Genomic DNA, 22,676 nt, shown 5'->3' on the forward strand with positions numbered 1-22,676 from the left:
GGGCTTGGCATGAGAGCTCCTTGAGTTTAAAATAAAGTGCTTGGGGGTTTGGGGGCAGGGGGGTTAAATATCTGCAAGCAGCCTGATTTAGTTAGTCAACATGATGCATATCTACCCTGCTTTCTGCCTGACTTCAGACTAACATGACTTAACTACCTCTCTCAGCTCATAAAATAATCCCACCGGGGAAAGTTTACAGTCACTTTTTATGGCAGAAAACACTAAGGTGCAGTTCCTCATTGGAGAAACACCTAAATACTTCGAAGTATCTGGGCCTAAAAAAGTTTAAGAAGGGTCTGATAGCAACCAGTGGATCCAATTGTATGGATCTACTCCCAAATCCATACAGAACTACTCCCAGCTGCAGCAGTGAACTGGCTTTACAATTGCTATAAACCAAACTGCCAGACAAGGAAAGTTTCCTTCCCTCTAAAACAACCATTTAGTATTGCATTCAGTGGTTAGGGAAGTCATTTGGCTTAAAGCATTTTCTTCTACGCAGGACAAGCTCACTGTATGTACAGCTTAATTAGAAATCAGAATCACAGATTGCATACTGAAATAATTCAGGGATTCATTCCATTTACTATAGACAAAATTCAACTACATCCAAATAGGCTCTAAAATACAATTTCAGTATTTTTTTTTATTTTTATTTTTTAAAAGGGAAGTCAATTTGGAGCTTCCAATATGGACACCAAACAAGTCCAGGGAAAGATGCTCAAATAGAGTGGTTTATTTATTTATGCTGGAATTATTTTTCTCTGCTTTTAAAAAAAGATAAGGTAAGAACAGATATTTATTTCAACCACCTACCTGAAAGCAGCTTACCAATTGATAGGCAAAAGCATTCTAGTCAGTCCAATACAGACCAGAGTGTTAATATTTCTTCATTCTGCTCAAGCCATAAACAGGATACTAGGTTGGCAGAAGTTAATTATCCAGAGTGGAATTTGACTAACCTGCAGTTGTGTAAAAAAAAAAAAAACTATAGTAGCAGCAGAAACTATAAGAACCCAGATAGTAAAAAGCAAAATTGCCATGAATCCTTCACAAACTGAATATTTGTTTTGTTCAATTTCTAATCAACAATGCTAAAGGATCTCTCAGTAGCCATCCAGTGTCTGTACTTGATTGGGTAATGCCCTCAGAAAGGGAGGCCCGTCACCCGGTGTTTCACTACACAAATGCATTAAAAAATAAAAAACACAAAACAAAACAAAAATGGATTATTTTATACAACCATACCCAGGCCAGGAAGGCTAGGGACAGATTCAAAAAGCCAGAGCCTGAACCGATTCAATCTTTGCAGGTTAGACTAACAGCCAAATCAGTTAAGGCTGATACTATATTCAACCACATTTATCTCAAACCGGTTTCAGCCATTTTCAGACTGGTTTACGTGCACTGAATGTCTGGTTTATGTGCACTGAACGTCTGTTCCGTTACAGGTTTAAACCAGTTTCTGATCACTTAAACCAGTTTGTGTATAATGTCTGTCCCTAGCTGAAAGCAGCAGCTGATACAGGCAAACAAAAATACCTCTTTCACAGCATTCAATCTCTCTTTGGTTAGCTCAGGTAGTAGTACTTCAGTTGCAGTATGTTGTATTTGAAGAAACACTATATACAACAGTAAGCAAATAGGCACTGGTAAGCTAAGAGAAGATCTCTAGATATAACACACACTACCAGATGAAAGAGACCAAATGTATATTTCTCAAATACCAAAATTCTAACAGGTCAAAAAAGAAAAGCCTCAATAAAATTCACAGCTCCAAAACTTATTACATCCCTAAAAAAATATTATCAAGTGTAGGCCAAGAATCCAAAGCATCTTAAAAAATGGTTCACAATTGACATTCTCTTCATGGACATCTAAAACACAAGCAACGACAAACCACATGTCAGATGTTAGTCACATTGCTTAATGCACACTGCTGGAAGTACTCTGATACTGTGTTGCTGAGGAAAAATAATCTTTATAAATCAAAAACTCCACTATCTTCACAAATGGCTCAGGCAAGAAGAACCAAAGACCAAATAATTAAATGTAAGGGCTGCTTGGCCTTGAGAAGAAAAACTGCATAATTTTTTATCTGCATTAAGGCACTATATTTCCTAAAGCAACTATACACCAGTTAAAATTAAGTAGGCCACTACCACCAGGCTGAGCATTTTGATAATACTACCAGAAAACAGTTGGCATGGAGGTTATGGCCTTACATCTGACAGAGATTCTTCAGCAGTCTCTTCAGCCTAATATTTACCCTCTTTCTTTTCAAATCACAATGGAATTCAGTGATATACTGAATGCTTCACATGGAACTTCAATCGTCTTTCCCGATAGTCTTCATGACTTAAGCCTAGGTCAGATGCAGCCAGCCAGATTCCAGCAATATGCTAAGTATTTACATCACATGGGAGGGTAAAAACAGAGTGCTTTTGTTGCTTTGGTCTTTCTTTTTGTAAATAAAATACTGTAACATAACCAGCTGAGTCAGCTGATTTCCTCAAGGGTAGCAACGTAATGGCTTGTTCTATTTTAAGCTATAGGTCGCTTCACATTTTGTTTAGTTGGTACATCTAATGGATTATGCTGCATGTCAGCCAAAAAGCTCTCTTCTTTTCCCTTGGGGCTATGGCCCCAGACAGGGAAGACAACTTACCACAAAAAGCACAGAATTTCTCCACAAAACTATTTCCTGCTTTCCAGCTCCTCCTTTACCCACTCAAAAAATAAAAATCCTACAGCAAATCAAGCTTTCTATAAATTGAAAAGGGGAGGAGGATCCAGAACTCTGTTTAGTGTTCCAGGCGCTTCACTGTATTCAATCCATTTTAAGTGGAAGCTACTCGCAGTCACTGAGAAATAAGAAGAGTTTTGTAAACTCCAGTTCTTGCCAAATCATGCAATGTGCCCAAGTTTTATGATGCTATAAAATCTGCAATATATTTTTCTGATGCCCCAGCTTCTGGAGTCATGTATTTATGTGAGAATCGCAGCTTCCATGAAAAGAAAGAGAAAAGGTGGGGAAGGAGAGGGAATGGTAGGAAAGAAAAGAAGCACCCTGGTCACAGTAAATACCAAAAGTGAGACTGCAATGCATCTTCAGGATCAGAAGTTATAAAAGTTAGGAGGGTGGGAAATTGTTTTTTGTTCTTTTTTTAAGTGCACGATTTTTGGCTAACGTCATGAGTTTGAGGCCTGTCTTGTGATGTTCCAATACTGGGGATTGGCAGTATTATCAAAATATCCTATATATGAATAAAAGACTATGACAATACTTGAAAAATCAAAAGCAGCAATAAGTGTTATAAAACACAACACAGCAGCTGCTCTCACTGCAAACCACCACCAGAGTGGAATTAAAGAGGTGACTGCTCCTCAGACCTGGGAATGGGACCTATTTTCAGGTTCTGAAAATAGAAATGAATGAATAGAAATGAATTCATGAAATCCAACAATCAGGTGGGCATTCTTTCCTGATGGGATGAAAGGTCACATGCTTTAGTGATTATACACAGACCTTCTCCTTCGACATCACACCTGGTATCAGACAGAGCTACATAATAGGCTCCTGTCCTCTTCACTGTGCATCTGAAATTTGTCCCCCCATAATGCCTATGACAGCACACCCACATCAAAGCTTCGAATTACAGTAATATATAAAAATGGTAAGCTCTTCACCTACAGCAAATCATGTTCAAGGCAGCGACTAGCAACTTACAGTATGCTGACAATACTGGCTTTGAGGTTAAAAAAAAAATCAGGTCAAGCTGCAACAAGCAAACAGTTACTGCCCTAGATGAGGCAAAAGTCACCTGTGGCCTACCAATGAGTTATGGAAAGCCTGATGTGCCATGGGGACCACCATGTCAATGGCAGAGAAGGAAAAATACAGAAGGAAACCTCTGACTCACTACTTGGAAAGCAAGGCACCTGCTGATCAATCACTTAATGCAGACATAGAGGAGGACTGTAAAGTGCTTCTGGAAGCTAGCTTTGTTACCTCAAGGTCTCATGCAGAAAAGAGGTCTTTCAGTGCCAAAGATCTCAGTGTATAAAGCACAGTGCTCCCCAGTCTCGGCAAAACTTGGGCCACACTAAAAAGTCACATCAGTTATGCTTGAAGCTAATTTTGAGGAACTACTGGTGGTCATTCAACAATAAGGTACCACATAAAGCAAAGTGATCATACATGGAAACTAGGAACAATATACAAGCGCCTAGTGAAGTCAATGTACCGCATAAACAGTTCCTCAGGGACCTGAGTTAAGGCATGCAGCTTATAGTTAGGACGACTACATAAAAGTTGACCAGAAGAGAACCAAATGCTTGACAAATAACACACCAGATCACAGTGCTTGGCATGTGCTGGTTCAAACATTCAGAGCAGGCAATGCGCAGAAGCCTTTTTAGCGGCAGCTGCTGAAATGCAAACACTGACATAGGCAGCATCCTATCACCACTTGTGATGGGAACCTAGTTAAGCTTAGGTGGACAAAAACATGCTTTCATGTATTCTCTTTACCAGTACATTTTATGAATAATAATGTGGATGACAAAGGGACCAGCATTTCTACCTACCCAACTGGACTTTTTAAAAATACATATCAAAATAAATGGGGGGGGAAATGAATGTCATGTAAAGTCTATCATGTGAATATGGGCAAGAGGAATCAGATACATCAGCCATGTTGTGGGTCCACACCTTATCAACTCTGTTGGGCATAATCAGGTGGGACTTGGGGCACTGACAAGCCATTGAGGTTTAAACTGCAATCTAGAATTTCAATACTCTGTAGGTCAAGCTATTTATGCCCAGCATGTATCATCAATTATCCTCCAGCAAACCCGTTTCCAAGCCACAGCTGCTTAGAATTCACTTTTGTTGAGTTAGCTGTCAAAGAAGATGCTGTAATAAAAAAAATAAAGAGGCTGCGCTGGTTAAAAAAAGAACAGGAGAGGAAAATAATGCAATTATTTTTCCTTAAAAGTTTAACATCTGAGGCATTTTCTCAACCAAAATAAAAAGACTATATCACACTGACAGTGAAACAAGTAAGGAAAGAAAGAATCGTAAAGAGGCTTTATGGACAAAATTGGCAGGAGCTCACACTCGGATGCCAGGAGATATAACTGACAGTTATTTTTGCCAACTTTATCTCTTGCTGAACATGTCAAAAGCCCAATGAAACAATTTACAGTTTATTCAGGAGCAATAAAATTATTCTCACAACAGTGCTCTTTAAAAACCCCGTCTCCCTCCGCCTTTTCTTTTTTTTTCTTTTGCATGCATAGGCCAAGAGAAACGTAGCTTACTTATTTGAAAAAATACGTTACACAAACTTCCAAAAGGCAGAAAATTTACATCGTACGCTTATCTGCTGTCCATTGACCTCAATGTTGGATGAAATATGAATTATGTTTCATAAATATTAGGGCTGGAAGAGACCTCGGAAGATCGTCGAATCCAGCCCCCTTCTTCCAATCCTTCTTATACTCAGCCATTCAAAAAAAAAAAAAAAAAAGAAGCAGCGGTGAACAACCTTCAACTAAAATTGCAACTAACTTTGTAATGGCAACAGCCATTTTAATTTCATTATGCTAAATTCAGGGTGGTATGACATGGTTGAGAGTAATACTTCACTGATGGACAAGTCCCAGATAGTTACATATTTCATTATAGGGAAAAAAAAAAAAAAAACAGTAAAAGCTTTGTTATCCAGCATGAGCGGGGTAAGTGAGGTGACAGTTACATAAAAATTACACTTACCTGAGGGCAGGGGGGTTTTGGCCGGATGCTGCACATGGAGCAGAGGGCATGCGGAGTGGCAGCAGTGCAGAGGGGTGGGTGGCAGTGAGCTTTCGCCACCACATGCGAGCTTCCCCCCCTACCTTCACCCCCCTGCATCCAGCATGGTGGAGCACATGACAGACGCAAGTGACCAAAACCTCCATCACAAAGAGAATGAAGTCAGCAGTGCCGTCCCAGAATTTAATGGTGTTGCTACAACAGACTACTTTGAACAGCACACTGTTTCAGTGCATCCCTCTGTGATGTCAACATGGAGCCCCCTGCAGAGATCAAAGATGTTCCACTACCAAACTCCTTAAGTAAACTCCCCAGGGGCACAATTACCCTGCTGGTGCAAGATGCAATGTAATACAGCAAGCTTTGCCCACAATCTCTTCTAATATTCAGACAGAGAAAACGTATCTTAGAACCGTTCTCTGTTCTGAAAGGTAATAGGCTCAGAGCAGATGAAGTGTGCTTCTCTGCAGTGCTCCCTGGTGAGATACCCAAGCAATGCAGAACTGATTTCAAGTTTTCCATTGCAATTAATTTACAACCCCCCACCCCTTACAAAGCTATCCGTCTCCTTCACTGAAACCCAAATATTAACATCACAATGGAATTAAATTACCAGGCATTGTACCATTCACCCTCAGACTCTGCTGTGTGAACTAGTAGGTATACTGCAGGCTCAGCTGCTAAATTCCTCAAAGAGCGAGATAATATGTCGATCATCAGCATGATAATGCTTTATAGCAATGTCTATCAGCACACAGTATGTACATTAATATCTTAATAAATATTCTGCTGCATCCTGCCAGTTCAGAAACAAAGACATGTTAGGCAGTTTTTATCATCTACATCCTTAATACAGACAACTAAAGAATTGCCACAACTTGCTATGTCAGTATGAAATAAGGAGACATTATTCCATGAAGTGTTAAAATATATGCAAGAACCACTCCAACCATGTATCATTAGATACCTTCTTAATGGACTTGTTACAACCCTTTCATTGGGGATCAAAACAGCTCCAGATGGAGTAGAACCTCATGTGGTTGTATGTTTATCTCCAGTATGTCACAGATTCAATAAACACACACAGCAGGTGCCGTATAAAACCAATTTACATATTATAAAATGGACTATGCTGATAAATGCATCTTATCTGTTTAACATGACTTACTGAGTCATTTAAAATAATACAAGTTTCAGAAACCTAAAAAGCAGTAGGAATGAGTAAAGCATCCATTAAACAACTAGACAAGAATGAAAAAACACTTGAAAAACAGAGCTTTTGTAACCCAAATAAAAAAGAATCTCATGCACAGGTCAACTGTGTTTACCTCGTTATTCAACTGTAATGCTTGCCCATCTTGCATTGCAGTTGGTACTATGGCCCATGTTAAGCTGGCACTAGCAGACGATAAGGAGCTGAGGGCACCATTTTTCAGTTCATCAGTAGAATGAGACTTTGGCCCATGCCATCCCAGAATATTTTCTGTAAATAGAAAGCTAGAGTTAAATCTCACGACTTAGGTTCTAGATCAGTTCATCTCTCTCATTTTTCTAATACAATGAACAGATACCTGTATATACATTTCTTGGCTCCAGTATTTTTACCACAGAAATAGAAAGGTGTCTGCCTCTCAGATAAATCATTGCAAAACATTTTCTCTGAAATGCACAGCTAATATTCTGGATTTACCAAGAAGATTGAAGCAGCTATTTTCTATATTCAACCATGTATTACGGAGAGAAAATTGTCCTATTTAATGTATCTATTCTCTCTTAAAAAGCACAAAATCTCAATTCCAATTAAAAAAAATCTTTTAAAGTAAATTATTTGTGAAACTGACATTCTAAAATATCCTTCACATAGTAAATAGGAATCAGCTTTATGAAACAGGCATCACTTATTTTTTAGTTACTGAATCTGGCCTTTATCCAGAGAGGACTTCAGATAGTATTCCACAGCTTTTTTCCCCATTCTTTGTACATATATCTTTACTATATTACCCTATTACAGATCTTTTCCATTGGTCAGGAAATCATTGTAGCACCTCTTTTTTTACGACAGTTGTTTAAATTTAGTATGCATTAGAAAGATACAAATTAAAAGACAAACATAACCCAAGCCCCTAAACCACATCAACCTGGAACTCTTGGGATAACTCTCTGTTCTGACTCAAGCGAATATTATAGGGATAAGGGTTTCCTGGCCAGAATAGAAAAAAAACAAGAGGACATCTCTGCTGCAACTTACCTTCCCCTGGCATAGTGAGGTATGTATTGCTTTCACCACTGCTCAGGACAAGAACTAACCGTCTTACGTTGCAATAACATTCTTATATTGAGGCAAGGGTTTAGGTTGGCTCCTCTCACAGTGCACATGGTTACATACTGGAGCAGGTTACTTAAAAAGGCTGTAGGATCCCCATCCTTTTAAGTTGTTAATAGCAGTTTAGACAAAGACTTTAAGGAAATGGTTCAGGCAAAGATCTAGGTCTTGTGCATGGAGTTAAATCAGATGACTTCATGAGGTTCCTTCCTGCCTTCTTTTTCCATGATTCTATAATGCTTTGATACTGTTAAAGATTGCCTCCAAATTATCACCATCACAAATTCAAAGGCTTACATTTTTTTCTCTTCACTACACAAAATAGTTGCGTTTGCTGGATGGATTTATGACCCAGATACCTTCTTCTAAGTGGACCCAAAACCCTCAGACTGATCATGACTTTTCCATTCAATAATAGACAAATGTTATTGATACCAAGTGACAGCAGATAAGAACGATGCAAATAATTCTGTATCTACCTGTCCTAGAGCTGCAGAGAGTCAAGGTACATCTGGCCAGTACATTGAGGTTCTCTCTTGAATGTCAGATGTCAGCAGCCTTGAGGTTGGAGGCTGAGTTCCCTCCCCCCCCAGTGGAGTGGGTATGAGGGGCTGGTAGTATGCCCTTTGTCCATGGTGGCCTCAGGTTTCCCTCTCAGGGACTCTCTGCCGTTCCGAAATCCCTTCTTTTGTATTCTTTTCCCTTCTGTGATGACTCCTTGCTGGCCATCGCTGATTGGTCTCTCTGTGGTCATCATACTATCCATGTTTTGTCCTATCAGCACATTCCTTTCTTTCACAAACCCATCACACGCATACATCCTAATTTGGGCTTTACCGATGTCCTTCTAATTTGGTCCATTTCCCCAAAACTGGAAATCCCAAGGTCTTTGCACTTGGGCACTGTGACCTGGTGCCACCTTATCTCATGTTATGGAACACTGTGGAACTTGTCTTCAATTTTCCAGCTTGTGTGTCTGTTTGCTGCTTGCCTGCATCAGATACAGCAGACCTTGAGGAAACTGTATCATAAAACAGGCTTTTTAGAAATCAGTTAACTTTTGCTGTTGCCCAGGACCATTACTCTAATGCATATCTACTTTACCTATACGACAGTTCCCGAAACCAAACCTCTAAATACCATTTTCTAGCCATCAGTGTTAATATAATGGTTCATATGGACCCAATTACACAATATACTCAAAACAAGGGGCTCTTTTCTATTGCTTTGGGAGGTGGAAGAGTTCAGTTTTCTAAAATGTTGTCAAAGAACAGTATAATTTGACTGTAAGAGCAAACATGACAGCAGCTTTCATATATAACTGAGTAGGCACCTATACTTAGTTACCAGGAGCACACTGGACAGTAAAATTTGATACGAATTATGAAAAAGTAGTTTCTCCTTCACTTACTCGAGAAACAAGGCCAGGAACGTTTCATGTTTTCCCTGTAACAATTAATGACATCACAAAGACGCACAGATCTCCTTGCTCACCATGAGCTTCTAAGGTCACCAGCTGCACAAGAAAACCCAGGAACCAAGGCCTCAATAGCTATATTAAATAGGAACTAATTTTGAAAGATCTGTAAGCTTAAGTATGAAAAGCTTATTTTTTTATTCTAACTATACAATCTCTCAACTAGCAAGTAGTATGGAGAATAAACCAGGAGAAAATAAGTTTAACCATAATTAAAGTTATGTACAAAAATTCTATAACAAAAATGTAAAAAAATTCCCATAACTGGAATACTGATAAGAAATACCACCTTGTTCAGAAAAAAGACAGGCAAAAGAAAAAAAGGATATATACACTTGCTCTGACATCCAAAATGTGGTGGGAGGCGGCTCTACTGAAAGCCTCTAAGTAAAGATAAAATAAAAGAAGAGATCTAATGCTGGGGATTCACTGAAGACCATAAGAACCAAGATGATCAAGTAACTGGGGCTTTCTTTGTTTTTGATAAACAGAATCAGCCAAAATACAGAACTCTGTGGTAATACGGAACAAGAACTAACTAGATATGCATCAATATACTAATATGGCAGAACTCTGTTGAAGTTTCTGGAATGCTGTAGTGACTTAAATAAAAGAGGTAGAGAAATCTATTAACAGGGAGGGTGTCTTCTAGCATCTGAACAACAAAGAGGAACTGGGGAAGAATATTAAATGGTAGAAAGCAAGGTAGGTGACAGTGGGCACGTCTACATGTTCATTAATGCACCACAGTTACTGCACATTAAAATTTAGCACTTCTATAACCAAGTACTAAATCAATGTGCAGTAACCAGTGCTACTGTGCAGTAATGCCAGCACACATCTTTTTAGTGACGCTACCACACAGTAGCTAATACTACTGCACAGTAACATATTAGCACTGTTTTTGATGCAACACACTACTGTGCATTGAGAGTCTCGTATAGACACCCAGTGACCATGACATGGGTTCATGATTCTTAGGGAGGGAAGGAAAGAACAACAAAAATAAGGATAATGGACTTCAAGACTTCAATAAACATACAATTGGCTAGATATATCCCATTGAAAACAAGTACAAGACAGAAAGCAGTGCATGGGGATTGACAGTTATTTAACTTAAAAATATTTAGGTCATAAGCAATCTATCCCAATGGAAAAGGGACTAAAGAAGCAATAAGAGACTAATTTGGCTAAACCATGTCAGTGACCTCAAGGAATTGTTATACAAGTAGAAACTAGGTATTAAAACACAACAAACACGCTTACCATGGGCATAAAAGGTACAACAACAGCAAGAAAAGGCAAAAACCGAGGGCAAAGGCAGAGACTGAAATACAACTAGCAACAGACATTAGAAAGCATGTTAAGTGCATTCACTGAAAGAGGAAATTTAAAGAAAGAATTGGTCTACCATCCAATGAGAAGAGAAAGGTAGTAAGTAGCCAATGATGCCGAAAAGGTTGAAGTGTTATTAAACCTTTTTTTTGCTTCAGTCTTCTCTAAATGACTATGATGAGATAGTTAAAAAATATTATCAGTCATAAGGAGGCAAGAACTCTGGCCTGAAGAACTTCATCCTAGAGTACTTCAGGAACTCGTTGAAGCCATCTCAAAAAATTAGGAAGATTAGGAAGTTACAGAATAATGGAAAAAGGACAAACAGTCTATAACAGGAGAATGATTAGGGAACTCAGGAAACTATAACCTAACTTCAATTCCCAGGAAGAAAACCAACCTAATTGGTTCGTAAACACAAAGCAAACAAATTGCTAAGCAACAGCCAACACTGATTTATCAAGGTGAAGTCATGTTAAACAAACCAAGGACTGTGGACAGGGCTGAAACCACAGTTGTAATATAAAGGCTTTTGAGACACTGTCCCACATAACAGCACCTTAAACAAACAAGCAAAAATATGGAGAATACTATAGGAGACTACTATAACATAAGCACATAGCTAGTTGGAAGCTATATTCAAAGGAGTATTAGCCATATTTAATGGCTAATATATCCTGGAATTTTGTTTAAAAGGGGTCTCTGTCAAGTCCAGAATTACTCCATATTTTTATTAAGGACCTGAACAAGGGAAAGGAGAGAATACATTTATTAAAATCTGAAAATGATAGCGAATTGGGAAGATGCAATTGAAATTCAAAGTTATTTAGATCTCTTAAAGAAATGGCCTGAAATAAGTAAGACGAAATTCAACAAAAAGTAGTATAAAATAACCAAATATAAAATACAAATTGGAGAAAGACCACAGTGGCAGTAGGTCTACGGAAAACAATTAGATCGAATATAACTAGATCGAAGTGAAATGTCAGTCAACAATGGAACACTGTGGCAAAAAAGTGAGAGATGCATGAATAGAAGTATCGCCTGTAAGAAGCATGAAATGATTCATCCACCCATGGTCTCACCTGCCGTACTGGGTCAAGAAAGAGGCATACCAGTTAGAAAGAGGCCAGAGGACAGAATCAACAATATTCAGGTCTAGAAAACATGACCTGCAATTGGAAAAAAATTAATAAATGAAAGAACTGGGTTTCTTTAGTTTAGACAAGAATGAGGGTAGAGGTCTTAAATAGTTTACAAATCTTCCTCTTTGCAGTAAACTGTTATCCATGCCACCAGCGATAGGGCAAGTAGTGATGGGATTAAACTGCAAAAAGGGAGATTTAAATCAGATTAAGGTTAGATTAGTAAACACTTTTTAACTAAGCACTGTGGCTCACTTCCAAGGGTTGTCATGGGATCTCCATCACTAGATGTCTTAAAGAGCAGATTAGGCTAATATCTTGATGTACTTCCCAGCCCTCTAGGATTCCCATTAGCTGAGGGGCTCATTAATACTCTGCTTCGTTATTTCTACACTGCTGGACTTGGAGAGGGGGAGAAAGGGGAAAAAAGAGGGGAGGGGAGATGTAAACATTTTAAGTCAGTGGAGCCTTGTCTGAACCCAAAGTGAGATTTGCAGGGATGTGAAGGATTCAGATTTAGATTCTGTTGGAGATCCTACTTAAGTTTTTGATCCTCATTCTATTTTTGTTCACTGCTCACTTGTTGTAAAGGCAAAGCAATTTGTCTCTAGAAAGAAAATGAGCTCTAGCAGAACTGATGTGTTCTGGCGAATGTCCTGGAAGATCCAAAGAGCTCTACAAAAGATGAACGGAACTTATCTTCAGCATGAAAGGGTAACACCAAAAGAAAAATCAACTAAAAAACGTGTCATGTTGTTTTGAAAACAAGGTTCTTTGGGTGAATCTAATATCTTTTATTAGACCAACTTAAAAATAGTTGGAAAACAATTAAGCAAGTTTTTGGGTTCAAAAACCCTTAGTCAGGCTAAAGAAGTTTCTGCAGTTTGTGTGCTCTCTTCCTGGATAGAATGAAAAGTAAAGCAGCCAGAGGCTGGGCTGGTATGCATACAAGACAGGTAGCCAGTGAAAATGTAGACTAAGGAGTCAATGGGTGAGAGAAGGGCAATGAATAGTGGAGAGATACCTGGGGAGTCAGATGTCAGGCAGGTTATAATGTGTCATAAATCCAACACCCATATTTAGTCCATGATTTTTAGTATCCAGGAGGTTGATGAAGTGGAGTTCATAAGCTTGTCTCTGGGAACTTTATTTTGAAGAAATTATTGCAAAAGTAGAAGCAAGTCTTTCTTTATAAAGATCCCATATAGTTATTTCTGGTAATTGGTACAGATCTAAAACAGCAAGAATGCTCTGAACCAGAGCAACTTGACCAAGCTGGAGTAAAACTGACAATCTGTTTATATCACAAAGTTTAATAAAATTTATACAGCCTCAAAAGATTACATTTATGTAAGATTCATGCATATCTCTTGTTCTTTATTAGTTGACAATTTTGCAAATACACACGAACACGCAGTCAAAATTGCCCTTGCAAAATGAACAAGTCAATGTTGTATTATTATTCGCCCCCTTGTTCAATTATAGAATAATTGAATTGTCCAACCTTTTCAAAAATGGAACAAAAAAGTATATCAGTTCATTATTCCCTTGGACTATCTATCCTCTCATGTCCCTTAAATGCACGCTGCAGCCCTGTTAGCAAATATGAAAAGATTTAGGAGGTTTGGAGGTGGGGGAAAGAGGGCATTCAATTTAAAAACTGTTTGTGTGGGGGGCGTTAATCAAATTGACATTAGAGAAAGTGTAACTTCAAGGACACCTCACCTGTAGTTTAAATTCAGAAAGGCAAAACAAAGTTGGCTGCACAAATACATACATAACATTATTTTACAGGTATTTTATTTCCTATCTATATAACAAATAATTAATAGATATTACTTTAATTCCCCTTTTTTCTTTTGACACAGACATCTGTTACCGAGGCCAGAGCTTACCATCTGTTCCTCATTCTTTTTCCTAGGTCTTAAACTCTGTAACAGAATTAGAAGCTATGTGAAATATGTAAGAATGCATTTCTGTTTGTCCCAAGGGCAACCACCACCACCACCATTGAGGAAGAACAACACTTGTCAACTTAATTAGTATTTTAAGTTGCTGGTAAGGCCTACACAACCAGCAATGTTAAGATGCCTTCAGCCAAGGTCCAAAGGGCAAAGCACACCCGTTTCCAAACATCACTTCAGACCAGAAAAATAATTCTGTTGTACTCCACCTGCTTGCAATCTGACCACTTTACAAAGCAGTGGGAAATACAACAGCCCACAAAAGCAGAAATGAAATTTTTGGCCTACCCCTTAAAATAAGGCTGCAGTCATTACCCATAATACTTTAGAAAGCTAAATGAAATAGTTTGTAAGTAGGAATGATATACTACAAGAGAGTTTTCAATACATTTTATGAACATGTTATTCAGTTCAGATGTTCACTTGTGACATGTCAGATCCCCAATTTCATTTTTTTAAATTTCCCAAATCTAGTTTTCAAGGAGAGATACAGATAGGGGCATCTTTTCATTCCAAAACAGAAGCTGGTCTTCCTCACTGGGAGCTAAGGTCAGTGGTGTTCAACCTGTGACCCATGGACTTGATCCAGCCCCCAAAGTAACTGGATCTGATCTGCAGCATGGGAGATTAGAGACAAGCAGCTCCGCTGGGTGCATCCTCTTCCCTATGCCGCCGATTCCCTCCACAGCCCTCCCTGCTCTTTCCCTCTCCTCTCCTTGCCTTCCCCAGGCAGAAAAAGACACTTCCATTCCTCCTTCCTCTACCAGAGTAGTGGCCAATGGTGCAAACAGGTCACAAGAATCCAGCCCGCAGCTCTACAAGGTTGAGCTCCACTGATCCGGTACCTCATTCTGCTCCCCAGAAGAAACCAAAGTCTTATGAGTGCTAATAAGCAACAGCTCTTTTAGTGAGGCTAAAAGTTCAGTTCTACCCTTTTTCAGCAGGCTTACAGAAGAATAACTTCCCAATTGTTAATGTTCTTCTGTTGCATTTCAGAAACTTTACAGAAAGTCTAGAAAATGCATTACTGTAAGGGACAAGTTCCCCGAATTGTTCCCTGTTTTGAGTTGTTTGCTCAGTGGAGTTCAGACCCAGAGGTTTCTGGAAAGGCTGAACTCTTAGAACCTTAATGAAGTGACGACCTACTTTTCATTACTGAGCATGCTCAGCAGCACCCACATTCTGGCAGGAAAGAATGAGAGATGAAATGAGTACGTTTGAGTGAGACTGACAGGTAGAATGTCGTGTGCAATGGTGAGGTGCGGTGTGCAATAAAGCAAGAACATGTGCACAGGCGTGCGATTGTTTCGTCAATGACCGACAGGAATGATGTGACATTGAATGTATAAAAGGGTACTGATCAGACAGATTAGCATTCTCTGCAAGTTTGACTAGTGGGCAGAGTTGTCGTGGAGTATGCCACATCGTTGCATCATTCTGTGTAGCAGGGATCATCGGTCAGTTGCACCCAGGACCACGAGCGTGCTTGGTGCAGGTAGTTGCATGACTGGCGTGTCTGAGGCTGGAGGGCCTGGAAGGCCAATAACCTGTGACGACCCAGTGCGAGTGACAACCCACTGAGATTGAGAGAGGGAGTGATGGCCTGAGAGGCCAAGATCTCCTTCCTCTGTGTGCCTGGTAAGCACCTGGGTTATCACTCCTGCAAAGGATGGGGGGAGAGCATGTAAATACTCTCTATTGCCTCTTGTAGCTTGCTGTATTTTGTTGGTTCACTGAAGGTGTATTTTGATCTTGCATTTGTTGTATTGGTTGGAGTATACTGTATTAGGTTAATAGCTTCTTGTTGTTGATGTTCCTGGTATTAAATATACCATATTGTTCAAACCTTAATTGGAGTTGGTGTTTATTTATCAGACCATTCACCAGCACTGGCCAGACTCATTAGCCTGGACTGATAAGAGATTAATTACCCACCCCTTCAAACAGAGGGAAGTTGGGAGGACTAACAACCATCATTTGCATTAATCTGCATATTGTAATTCCCTCATTCAACATTACTTTGCTTAAAGGAAAATTAATGTAAACACAATGTTCATAACCTGTACTTCAACCACACATTTAATCATTATCAGCACTAAAATTGTGCTTGGCATGTGTTACATCAGTGTGAAGTAACCAAACAACACAGGTAGGGGACAGTGTAGGTTTAACAATGAAAGCCAAAGTCCCTTTAGATGAGACTGCAGGACTTTGTATTGAGAAGACTGGAATGGACTGGACTGGACTGTTGGGACACTTGCTGAAGCAAAGACGAGCTTTGCAGAGACTGCCAACAGCTAGATTACACTACCACAGTTTGCTTTGTACTTCACATAGAATTTAAGTGTGCATGTTTGTGTACTGAGAGCCCCTACAGAGAATATCCAGAATTATGCCTCTACTTACCAGACAGAGACCCAATGAGAATCCATCAGGGTGCAGCAGTGCCCCGTACACAAATGAAACCCAGCACCAGAGACATACTCTGCATTTGTGTTGCTCAGTGTTAATGAAATAAATGATTATCTGGGGATCTACAAGCATGTGTGGTAATCATGAAGAGCTGCAAGATGTTGGGGGGGAGCAGGAACAGTGGAAACATGAAAATTAACTATAGAAAGGTCAGGTTAAGAACATTTCTTTAATTTATTCTGTGTGCGGAGCAGTATAGGAGCCTGATATTCTAGGTAACTAACTAGTCTTAAAAAAAAATCCCATTGACACCCAAAACTTATCTTTTACGGTTTGTTTGTTTTTAAACAAACTTTGGATAATGAAAACATAAATGTATTCTGATATACTGCAAATGTCGGTGTATGCAGATAAAACAGCATATTTATAAAAACTGACAATAATACAATCAGCAACTGGCCCTTAGCAGTTCAGATTCAGTGGGCATCTATGACAGACCCAGAGTTAGATCTGGAATCTGCCCTCTGCTCCCGCAAGCATACAACAGAATAATATTTTCAAAACTGTATTTGATGAGGAACAAGGTAATAGGATCCTGCTGCCTTATAAACTCCACAGAAGCTGCAGTCAGCAGCAACAGCTACAAGAAGTAAACTACTTCTCTCTTTTGCAGGTTAGGGGCAAAGGACTGGTTTTACTTTCCTCTGTAGTGAATGCAAATTATCAGAAATGCGTAAGGAAAGTTGAATTATTTTACAGAAAGAACAGTAAATAGGTATTACTGATTTCCAGATAAGGTCATAAAGTCAAATACTAATGTATTTAAAGGAAAATATGGCTGACTACATGGAATCTGGTAAGTTAAAAAGGCAATTGATATTATGCTTAAGAACTGACATCTTTCTGGAAGGCTGAAAGGAATTTAACTGAGTATATTTTCATCTCTCCTCAGCTTAGCTACTGAAGAACCTCTTTTTTTTTTTTTTTTTTTAAAACACTTCTTTGGCACAAAACATTATAAAAAATAGTCAGCCCTTTGCCCATCCTGTAAAATCACATTTTCTTTTTTGTGATGAAAGACAGTCACTAATGAGACCTGTTGAGAAAAGTTCTACACACCTTACCATGCCTCCAAAATTCTCCTCAGCCTCAACTGCACCCATCTGCCAAAATAGGTACCACAAAGAGGTGCTCTAAGCCCAACACAATTCTGTTACATCTATGATAACTAATGCAAAATAGATAATGTATTTTCCATGAAGTGGTTACGTTCAATATAAGGAAGGTATTTTTCTCCCAATTGGTGGATTCTTTACTTACAGAAGATACAGGGCACATCTACATGTCCAATTAATGTGACTGAATATACTATGGCTCAATTTGAGCCAGACTAAACTAATCGCATCTACATATACATTTAGGTGCTGTAATTTACTGCTACCAGATACCACTTGCATCTGACAGGACTATCTGGCAGCACAGTAAATTAGTCTACTGCACCCTAATTGTCACATTTGTAGATGGTGATGCTCTACTGCGCAGCAAATTATTCTGCTGCACAGTGAAGTGTCTCACGTAGACATGCCCAGAGATAAAGAGGAGACCATAATTTCCTTTCCTCTCTCATTTAGCAATGTCTATTTAGAAGGAAAACAAAACCAGTACATAAAAACAGTAAGAAGTCATTTTAAACTGTAACATTAAGATTGCTTTTTTTGCACTGAAGTCAAGACCTTATATAGCAGGCTCATTTGGCAACCGGAAGGGAAGTAAGTTTCAGCCCACAAAAGCCTGTGAGACAGACACACACACACACATTACTGTGCTCACACTTGCTCTTTAGGCAAATAATCTGTATCCTTTAATAGCAATATAATTTTTACATCCATCTACATGGTATAATAGTAGTAGTATGAGACTTATGTTATAGATTTGAGGGAGTGCAGTCCTAAAAAAGGTATGCAATTAGGACTTGCATAGATCCATGATTTAATTTTGGTTCTTGGTAACAAACTCAACATCAAAGACTGGTAACCAAAATAGAAAAATATAGAATTTAAGAGCAAGACCCTCTCTTCAAAATATTTATGACACCCACCATTGCCAAACTGTTAATCTTTGTGATGACAGGCCAAATTCAGCCACTTAAAGTCCAAGTACAGTAAAAGTCTTTGCTTTAAAAGCCTGGAATAACAATGCAGATGCATGGCATACAGCAAAAAGGAATATTCCATTTAACCCATACATCCAATTGATTTTTCTACCTCTTCTTTCTCTCTCTCTCTACAATATGAACTCCGTGAAGGGAAGAAAGGTAAATGCACATTGAACATTTGTAAATCCAATTCTCATTTCTGCAGGGCTAAGTACAGACATTCAAAACGCCTGAGCCTGAACTGATTCAATCTTTGCAGGTTAGTCTAAACCTGCAAAGATTGAACTGGCAAGTAAGTAAACAGACATTCACTTTTGATTTTGGAAATGCAGCCACATGTTTCCAACGGCTCAAGACAGAAGCAAGCATACACTAGAACAAACCCTCTCTTCCCTTCCAGAGTGGCCAGAAGGCTGAAGGGAAGCTGGGCTAAGGTGGGGAGGGCATAGCCAGGCCCTAGCAGCCTGAATATGACTGAGGAAGGGTTTAAACCCCCACCCTGGCTTGCAGGAACACCAGCCAGGGTATACCTGGAAGGGAAGTGAGGAAGCAGCCCTTGCCAGGCTTTTGGACAGTGGGGGGAGAAGGGGAATGTAGCCAGCCCCTAGTTCCCAGCCAGACATCAGCCCAGCATGGCCCCTTAAGGTGAAGGAGACAAGGAGGAGGTTTATTCCCCTCTCCCTCCCCTCTCCTATGAGGGGACCACAGCTGCCATTTGCCTGGCTGGGGTGTAAGCAGCCCTTGTCAGGGTCCCCCCACCCCCATACTGCCCCAGTGGCAAAGGTAGGGTCGTGGTCAGACACTAGCAGGCATGGCCCCCTAAGGCAAAACAGGTTTTTATTCCCCCACCCTCTTCTCTCCCACCAGGGGACCACAGCTGGGGTCTGCCAGCCCTAGCCACTGCCTCTGCCACTTGCCCCCAGCCAGGCACTTGCCCCCAGCTGGGATTCATTGGGAGAGGGGAGGGAGGGATAGCAGACCCTGGCTGCATTCCCCTGGGGGAAGACGGTATGGAGGGGGGAATAAGCCCCCTCCCTGCCCCCTTTGCTGGCCGGTGTCTGGTCATGCCCCCGCCACTGGAGTGGTAGGTGGGGGAGGGGACCCTAAAGAGGGCAGCAGCCCATCATGGGTCCTGGGGAGTGCAAGCTTCTACCCGGTGTGGAGGTTGCACTGCAGGTACAGCAGGGCAGATGGGGCTTGGGGGCCTACGGCCACCCCAAAATTCAGCTTAGCCACCCCTCCAAGCCCTGCTGCCACTCATCATGCACAGGCTGCGGCAGCTCTGCCCACCCTACTCCCATCTGCAGAGCAGCACCCCCACTAGGAAGAGGCTAGTGCTTCCCCAGACACCATGATAGGGGCTGCTGCCCCTGTCAGCATCTCTCCACCCCCACCCCGGTCCAGCCCTGTTCTCTGGAGCAGACAGCACAGCCCAGCCCAGAACTGCAAAGTATCTTGGGATGCTGGGGGACTGTGATTTAACTTGAACCAGGAAGGGGGCTGGTTCAAGTTAAGCCAGTTTGATCTCAATCAGTTAAGTCTGATGCATTCAACCAGGTTTATCTTAAACCAGCTTCGGCCATTTTGAAACCGGTTTAATGTCCACTGGACTTCTGTTCTGTTACAAGTTTAAACCAGTTTCTGATCACTTAAACCAGTTTATATGCAACTTCTGTCCCTAGCCTAGGTAACTAGGTTGTCTCTCTGCTGGACTGTCTTTGTTAGTTTTGAGGCAGGAAGCAGTAAAGCAGGTTTGTCCAAGTTCACCCTTGACTGTTACACAGAAGTAGGTAAAACCTTTCCTAGCTACCGACCAGAACACCCCACCCTGCAGGCAGATGAAAGCAGATGCTAGGACCCGCCCATACACACTACTTATCCCTGCAGCAGCACAGGAAAAGTACCCACAGGCAAAGCCCTACCTGTCTGCAGACCTGATCCAATGGTTTTGTGGGCTATATCCAGCCCACATACCCTCAGTTGCCAACCTCTGATGTAGAAGATTGGTGGACTTGCAATAAAGAATTCTTGAGGAAAGCCTTCTTTTAATTTAGGTAAAGAATAAAGAGGTGACACTAGACCATGCCAATTCTGCTTTTACTGATGTATTGCTTATGTACACACTATCCAAGCAGGCTATCATCTGAGCTCAGATCAGATTATTAAAATGTTTCAAACATCCTTGGAGTAGAGAATGGATGTTGAGCTAGTAGGAATTTTTTTTGCCTACTGATATCCAGCCTGACAACCTGGATCATCCTGTTAGCTGAAAAATAAAACTTCCAGCACTTGGTATAACAGGACAATCTCCAATTTAGAATTTGCTGAAGGACTACTTGGAAACACTAGAATTAGCTTGATTAGCTAAATTTTATTCTGCTCTGAGGAATCTCAAAACTGCTTACTTAAACAATTCCTCCAAAATGATAATCTTACCAGAGAAACTCTGAACAGGATTCCTTTTTCAGGAGAAACTGGTAAACAAACCTCTCAGCCACTGGTTCTTTCAGGTAGCTGCATTGTATAACAGTTTCGGGGGAGGAAATAAAATAATAATAATAAAAAAAAAAAAATCTCATTTCACCAGCTTCCTCTTAGCAAGGAGCAAACTGTAAATATTTTAGCAGCTTTTTAGTTTGTTTATCCTGATTTTCTTTCCTAGTTGAAGGGGTTTGAAACATATGTATCCAAGTTCTCACGGTAAGTGAAGATCTGCTGACAACAGGTCTGAGGGGTTTTGAGCGAAATCTCTACAAAGATTTCTACAGAAATCTTTGATAAGGTGCTGAATTCTTACGAATGAAGATAGTATTTTCAATTTTAGGATAAAGTTCTTATTTTTAGGACCACATAACGTTCCATATGGGCACAGAAGTCTAACATCTTCATGCAGTTTGTTTCACACAAGTAATGAAGAGAGGCCAGATGTGCAAAAACTGAAACTATCATTCTTCTTTGAAGTATACTTTTCATCTTTGCTTTAAACTATACTAAAAGGGCCTAAAAAGGGACAAGGACTCAAAAAGCTATTCTCAAAAATAAATGCTACCTAGATTTACCGTATAAATATTTATATTTTACTTGCATGTCCAGGAAAGACTGCAGAACTGCAGTTTGGAAAATGAAAGATGCTCTTTTGTGCTTCTTACAAGAGTATGAAATACTCAAAACATGTAACAAGCTGTGTAAAAGTCTGAAATAAGGCAGGAATACTTATTATCCTGGCATGAAAACATCTGAATAACAACAGTTTGTCAAGAACCACATAGCTCCAAAAATGGCCTCATCTGTGCCATCTTTCTGCTCCTCCACACGCATCCTTACATCTTTTTGCCATTCTCCTCCACTTTATCTTCAGTGCTGTCCCCAACAATGGACGTATTGAATGGGCTTCCTGCTCAGCTTTCTTTGGCACTGTATGGGTCTTAACCAGAGGTAACTAATTTGACAGAGAAGGTTTTTATTAAAAATTCAGGGACAAGAATAAAGCAATATCTAGCATCAAGCCATCACACTCCTGGTCTTAAACCAAGTCCTGATCATCCATATGGATCTGATCATGCATGAACAGCACCACTGAATACGCTACTCCAAAAGAAGCCTGCCACAAGTGTTCACCAGCTTAAGACAGGGTGAACATTCAACTGCAGCTCACCAGGTAGCTGCAGGGATCTGAGTTTGTAGATCAGGGTCCTAGTTTTGCAAGTAACCGTGCACTCATGGTAATAAAAAAGGAAATATTGTTTAGTCCTTCCAGACTCAAAAAACCCTTTGAACACTGAGTCAATATACAGTGTTTGTACAGAGGTGATGCAATCTTCTTTGGAGATATCTATTTAGAAAGAAATAAAGACAAATGTTCCACTTCTGAATACATCATGTTAAATTCACCTAGCTTTAAAGAAGTCTTAAAGAAAAATTATTAATAAAAAATACCATAAAGATTTTGCACTCTCAACATTTGCTATTTTCAGCATCTGTTCACTCTGAAGATACTTAACAAAAGCTGTCCCCTTTTTCCAATTTTGATAGGCTTCACAATTTTTT

At 39.9% G+C, this 22,676-nt stretch overlaps 1 protein-coding gene across 1 annotated transcript in view; it reads right to left on the reverse strand.

Moving 5' to 3' along the window:
* OSBPL10 (oxysterol binding protein like 10) overlaps positions 1-22,676 on the reverse strand; it is a gene marked incomplete at its 5' end in the record, with an annotated part of 201,287 nt that overhangs the window by 55,649 nt on the left and 122,962 nt on the right. Inside the window, 6 exons of the mRNA XM_019533536.1 lie at positions 7,147-7,334; positions 11,439-11,512; positions 12,039-12,125; positions 12,679-12,773; positions 13,994-14,029; positions 15,765-15,878. Coding sequence (XP_019389081.1) covers positions 7,147-7,334; positions 11,439-11,512; positions 12,039-12,125; positions 12,679-12,773; positions 13,994-14,029; positions 15,765-15,878 — 594 coding nt within the window. The remainder of the gene's footprint in view (positions 1-7,146; positions 7,335-11,438; positions 11,513-12,038; positions 12,126-12,678; positions 12,774-13,993; positions 14,030-15,764; positions 15,879-22,676) is intronic.

This window comes from Crocodylus porosus, unplaced genomic scaffold, assembly GCF_001723895.1.
Source record: "Crocodylus porosus isolate Cpor-Errol unplaced genomic scaffold, CroPor_comp1, whole genome shotgun sequence".
NCBI classification, from domain to species: Eukaryota; Metazoa; Chordata; order Crocodylia; family Crocodylidae; genus Crocodylus; species Crocodylus porosus.